Genomic DNA, 6,505 nt, shown 5'->3' on the forward strand with positions numbered 1-6,505 from the left:
TCCGAACACGGAGAGGCCTGGCCACCCCAGGGCTGGTCAGCTGACATTGCCAGGGAGCGGAAGGCTGGACACGAGAATGGAGACAAACTGTTCCAGTTTATGGGCAGCTTGTTTCCCGGCTTCCAAGACTTCCTCGTGGTTGGCCTTTTCCAGCTTTTCATAATCGAAGATGACTTTGTTAGTGATGAGTGAGAAGCCAAAGACTCGAAGTCCGCAGTGCCGGGCGACGATCACTTCTGGCACGGTGCTCATGCCTGGTGGGCACAAGAAAGGAAAGTGACCGTCAGGATCCTCGTCCTCAGCCTCGGCTTCCACTCTAACTTCACTGCAAATGTTCAATCCCCAAACGCATAAAAGGACACTCAACACTAAATTAGCACGGGGCTTATTGCTCCGTATGACTTGAAATAAGTGGGGCTTTACAGGGCTTATTTCTGCATTGCTTATACAACAGTACCGAAGCCATGTTTTTTATAGAAACAAAAACAAACATATTGTGGTCATTTTGAAGTTGGTTCTGTTGACACAGATGTCTCTGTCTCTGAGCCAGAGGTATGGCTGTAACAAGAACCCCTCCCTCTTGAAGACTCCAACCAAAGTTCCCCTTCTCACCAACAGCATCCGCCCCCAACTTCTGCAGCAGATGACACTCTGCGATAGTCTCGAAGCTGGGACCTGCCACCATCACATAGGTGCCTTCTTGCAGCTCTCGCTGCTCCCCCATCTGCTTCCAAGTACTCAGAGCCTTCTGCCTGATAGTCCGGTCATAAGCATCTGACATGGCAGGGAAACGAACTCCAAACCTAGGGCACAAGTTGGACCAGCTCAGACACCGGAACCTTAGGCAAATGCCACGGAGCATGCACATCTAGGAACGAAGGAATGAGACACGTACCTGTCCTCATTGGGTCCTTTGAGAGGGTTCTGTCCACAGAAACCAGGAAGGTTGATGTGATCGCGAATCAGCATGATGTCTCCAACCTCAAATTTGGGGTTAAGACCTCCAGCTGCGTTGGTGACCACCAAGGTGTCCACACCCAGAAGCCGGAAAACCCTCACAGGGAATGTCACCTTAGAAACACAAGATGAGAAAAGGTGTTCTGAACTCTCCCATAGCTGCCTCTGTAGAAGTACCCGAGGAAGCGAGGAATACAACACAACAGACACTTCTCTTCCTTTTCTCTCCGGGCTTACCTTCCAGAGTGGGTACCCTTCATACAAATGGAACCTGCCTTTCATCATCACACACGATCTGCCATTCAGGAAGCCAAACACCAGCTGACCAGCATGACCTGGCACTGTATAACAGAAAGGGGGAAGTGGGGAGAATGATTAGGCTCGGGCTTTCATACAACACGTAGCCATTGGGCACCTGCTGTGAGCCACTTGCTGCTCCACAGAGGAGGGCATAATTAAGCAAAAGATATTATCTCTGCTTTCAGCAAGTTTGGTCTGTTATGGTCGACGGGCATTAGTCATAATTATGCAAACACAACCTGCAATTAGAGGTAAAACTGATCCATGTGAACATACAAAGGAAAAGGAAAGGCTTGCTAAAGAAATTGCAAAAGAATGAGAAAGCTACATTGTAAAACAAAGAAAAAAGAGCAAAACATAGTGATTGTCATAATGATAGACCTCTTTCAAAATACCAAAATTATCTCCTTCACTCTCCTATATAGCTCCCCAACACGGCAAGGGAGCCCACTTATCACTTAATGCAGTGCCCAGCTCACTGGGGATGGGAATGGCAGATGCAGCCAATGTCACTACTACCTTAAAACAATTAAAAAAAAATAAGAAAACCTTCCTTTTCGCTGTAATATTTCCTTCTCCAACCCCCATTCTCATCTCTCTATTCTAGGCTTCCATTCTTGTCCAAAAAGTTTAACCATCTTTATTCAAAGGATGAATTCTGCAGAGACAGAAGATAGGAATCTTAAGCATTCATGAATAAGCCCAGGGAAGCAAGTTACTGACAAAATCAATAAGTCAACCAAATAAAGTACCCTTGGCCCTCCCTTGCCAGTTTCACCTTGCCGAGTCTGGCCATTTGGTGCTTTCCCAAGCTCTCAGGGCTCCCCTGTAGATAAGGGGCTATCTGCTGCTTTGCCTTTCCAAAGGGTCAGGTAGTCAGGTCTTTCCACCCGTGCAGCGAGCTGTGGCTATGTCTGCAGAGCACCCTATGCCACCTTTCCACCTGCTGCTGTGCACAAAGGTGTGTCTTAACCCAGACAGGGAAGGTGTGACTTTGACCCGGATCTAGATACTGCTTGCCCTCACACTACTATAGACAGTCTGAACGTGCTGACAGTACCGGGAGGAGGCACGTGGCTGGGAAGTGGGCAAGTGTTTTATCCTGGGGTCATGAGGAGCTCTGAGTCAGCAAAGCTTAGGAAAGATGGAATGATGCCACCCTAGTTGCGCTAACACATACTTGTCCTATTACCACATTTCTGCCACAAAAGCTTCCATCCCAAGTCATTCTGGCTGAGACGGGACATTTTTCTTCTCTTACATTGGTTGAGCAAATGCTGGGGCATAGGACAATAAGCTTTGACCTCCTTGATTGGATTCCACAGCATCCCATCAATATATATCCCCCCCACCCCAGGGCATCCTGTGAGTGCTGGTTGGAGTCCCAGGCATTTAGGGAGTGAACCAGCAGATGGGATCTCTTCTCTAACTGTCTTTCACATAAAAATAAAAATTTATATATACTTATTTATATAAATGTTTTATATCTAAATATTTATACAAACATATGTACCTATATATTTCCCTTAGTCCCACCCCCAGCATCCCTCTGATCGTACCTGTACTTTGGGGAAAATTGGGTATCTCACTGTAGTTAAAGGCCTGGGCCTCCGTTAATTTATCAGTCAGACCTCCTAGGCCAGAACCACAGATCACGGCCACTTGAGGGCGGTGCGTGGTGTGAGACAGCAGCCATTCTGCAGTGTTCTGATAATCTTCATATGTGAATCTAGAAGAGAAAACGAAAGTGAGTGCTGCTCCCAGCCACAGGTGTCCAACAAATGACCAACAGGTTGGCAGGTGCACCGAGACAGCAGGGGACAGAGAAACTGGCTCCGAGGAGAAGCCACAGCATACTCGCCCACACATTCCACCAGCCCTTTCTGAATTCAGCCTGGTGAGAGATAGACATGAAATTCCCCTCGCGGGAGAGCCTAAGTTTATAAAGCCCATGTCTCTACCAACAGCCCCGCCTCTGTCCTGTTACCCATAGCTGATTTCATCTCCCTTCTTAGATGACTTCATCCAGGCAGGCAGGTCAAAGGCTCAACCAGAGTCTGAAAAGCTTCGGGAGAGCACTCACAGTGGGACCAGTGTGGTGGAGCCACACCAGAGGGCGGGTGCTGGTGCCTGGGGTAGCATTGTCACCCTGGGTTAAGCCACCGCTTGCTTGCAACACCAGCATTCAAATGTCAAGGTCTAGTTCTGGCTGCTCCACCTCTGATCCAGCCTCCTGCTAACACGTCTGGGAAAGCAGAGGAAAAGATGGCCAAGTCCTTGAGCCCCTGCCACCTATGGAGAAGGCCAGGATGGATTCTTGACTCCTGGCTTGGATCTGGCCAGTAGATGGGAGATTCTCTTTGCTCTCTGCCTTTCGAATCAATACATCTCATTTTAAAAAGTGGGATTAAGACTTTACTGTGGGCAGTAGCAAGTCTAAGACAATTTTGCTCAGGATTTTATCTATGCCCTAGGGACATACAAAATGTAATGACCGGACTGGAGCCAGCCTGGGACTCTGGGTTTACACTGTTGCCTGTGATACCCGCATCTCACAAGGGGGTATGGGTTTGAGTCCCAGTTGCTCCACTTTCAATCCAGTTTCCTGCTAACATGCCTGGGAAGGCAGTGAACCATGTCTCAAGCACTTGGGCTCCTGCACCCGGTGTAAGACCTGCATGGAGCTCCTAACTCTGTTTTGGGCTTGGCCCAGCCTCACGTGCAGCAGCCATCTGAGCTGTGAATCAGCACATGGAAGGCCTGTGTCTAAATCTCATTTAAAATGCAATGAAAGTTACCTTTAGGGCAGGAGGAAATCCAATTTCCTTTTGTTGTCTCACTCTGCAACTCTTTTCTCAAATACCAAAGGATCGATGTTTTAAGGAGAAAAGCACTAGGAACCGGCTAGAAGGTCTGGGTGCCATTCATGGTTCCCTGGGTTCTTTCTGGGATACCCAGGCCCACAAAGATCCCTGTCATCAGACGTGCAAGGGTGCATATAAAGGCATACAAAAGCACACCTAAGCCACAACGCGGTCGCCAAAAGCTAAGCCAGACTGACGGCATACATTCTCACATGAAGCTTGTGAAAGACACAAGGCCCACACTTGTGGCTGGAACACTTCTGGAGAGTGGCCAGAGAATTCCCATTTCCGTAAGACGGCTCACATAACTGATTCCAAAGTCATGTTTGGGAATCTGGGTGGAGAGGGAAGCAGAACTCAATCTAGATTCTTGCTGAGGTTGTCTCTTTCAGTGAGTAATCTCTGCTTTCATCTGCCTCCGGTATAAAGTAAGGCCATGTTATTTGCCCCGTCTATCACTGGACAGACTCAGCTCCCAAGTGAATTTAAAACTTGCTAACCAGCTCCTGGAACACTGTCTCGCACACCTGACACTTTCTCTTCCTTCTCTTCACCAAGACTCTACGTCCTTGAAGGATCTGGCCACCTACACTACCCAGAACCCCTGCCTCTACTTCGCCAGCAAGAGTAACTCAGAATGCTTCTTACAGTTCCAAGTCCAGTTCTCACTCCCCTCTGAAAAGCCAATGATTGCCTGCGGTGGCACTGAGGTGTGGCAGGGCTGCAAAACTGGCCAAGCCAACTGAGACACTCTTTCCCTTCAAAAGCAGAGCAGAGGAAGCCAGACTTACTCCCCAGGACACGAGGTGGTGGGCAAGGGGGAGCTGGGGGTGATGGTGAGAGCAAGTGTCACAAAATGAAAAAGAGGCAATGAGGCTGGTAAAAAAAAAAAAAAAAAAAAAAAAAAGAGTCAAATGGTATCTCCAAGAGGTGCAAAGGAAAGCAAAATGTTGGAGCAGCTGCCCCCTGGTGTAATAGCCCCAGCTCAGGGGTTTCCTCCCTGGCCCTCAGTCCCCCAGGGATTCCCCGATCCCTGGGCAGCCGAAAGTTCCTGTGATCCCCAATGCTGGTGAGTTAGACTGGAAATCACCTGACAGACATGGTGAGAGCGGCATCCCAGAACAGGGTGAGGATCGAGAGGAGGGGTCCCGCTCAGCTCAGTAATAATTTCTGTCTTCACTGGGAGACATCATTCTCCATTGACTGATCTCATCTCCAATTCGGAGGGAAACCAACGAGAAGCAACCTGCGAGGGAGGCGGGCACGCTTCTCTCTAAATGGGGAACTGGGGCTTCGGGCACAAACACCTCGTGGCTTTGAGATCCTAGGATGGGCTGGAGGGCCGTCTGCCCTGCTTCGAAGCGGGTCCTATGCCTCTGTCTCCACTCGCACCCTAATCCAGGCACGCGAGCTCCCACACAACGGTCCCTTTTACGAGGAGCCCGCACCACACCAACCTGTGCCCTTCCCGCCGCGGTGGCGCCACCCTAGCTCCATTCCCGCGCGCGCCCCTGCCAGCGCGGGCTGCCTCACTGCTCTGTCGCCTCGCCCAGGACACCTAGGTTCCATGCCGGGCCTCTGCATCTCCAAGGCATTTGCGCCCTCTCCCGTCCCCCTCGGGGCCCAGCGAGCCAAGTTTCCCAGGCTTGGTGACAGCCATTTCCCCTTCGCAGCAGCCTCTGGGGCTCCCTGGGCTTGGTGCCCGACTCACTGGTTCTCCATGGTCCCGCGTCGTCCTCTCCAAGAGCCTTTGCCTAGCTGCGATCCGCTCCGACGAGAGAAGGACGAGGTGGCTGGCTCTAGCAGGCACAGTTAGTTCACTGTTCCCGAGCGCAGGCTTATATCTCCGGCCCAGGAGTGCGCAGCCAATGGCAGCAGAGCACGCGGGCCGGCCCTTGTCGCCATGGTGATATAACCTGATTCACTAGCCCCAGGCGGAGCACAAACCTTTCTCTCAGCTCTGGTCCCTCCCTACCCACCCCGGGTTTTAGGTGGTGGCACCCAGCATGTTATCCCTGTACCCGCTTTGTCCCCGGGTCGGACTTTTGCAGCAAGGAGGCCTGGAAGATGGAAGTTGAGCGGTTCAACCTGCCACCCGGCTGCTGCTCATCTAAGGTAAATCCCTAAACCACGTGAAAAGAACAACTTTCAAATCGCGGATTAGAAACGCAACGACGGAATACAATGAAGTGGGTCATATACTTACACTTTTTTTATGTCATAAACCTTCCCTTTCAACCTCCCTGGGCAGTCAGGGCAGATCAGGAGGCAGTGTGTTACTGGGGACTAGGGAAACACTACATTCAGCATATAAATAAGAAAAAAACAATGAAGTGAGTGGGTGTCTGGTGTCCTGGACAAGGGGAGCCTTGCAGGGAGATTGA

General features: G+C 50.4%; 1 protein-coding gene across 1 annotated transcript; it reads right to left on the reverse strand.

Annotated features, from left to right (window-relative positions):
* Positions 1-5,965, reverse strand: LOC121148647 (purine nucleoside phosphorylase). The gene is made up of 6 exons (XM_040968848.1): positions 5,833-5,965; positions 2,817-2,986; positions 1,195-1,298; positions 896-1,071; positions 613-803; positions 1-254 (listed from the first exon to the last, which is right to left on the reverse strand). The coding sequence occupies exons 1-6, from the start codon at positions 5,841-5,843 to the stop codon at positions 37-39; spliced, it is 870 nt and encodes a 289-aa protein (XP_040824782.1). The 5' UTR covers positions 5,844-5,965; the 3' UTR covers positions 1-36.
* Positions 5,966-6,505: the final 540 nt, after the last annotated feature.

Source organism: Ochotona curzoniae, unplaced genomic scaffold (assembly GCF_017591425.1).
Source record: "Ochotona curzoniae isolate NIBS_2020 unplaced genomic scaffold, NIBS_Ocur_1.0 scaffold_4701, whole genome shotgun sequence".
NCBI lineage: Eukaryota > Metazoa > Chordata > Mammalia > Lagomorpha > Ochotonidae > Ochotona > Ochotona curzoniae.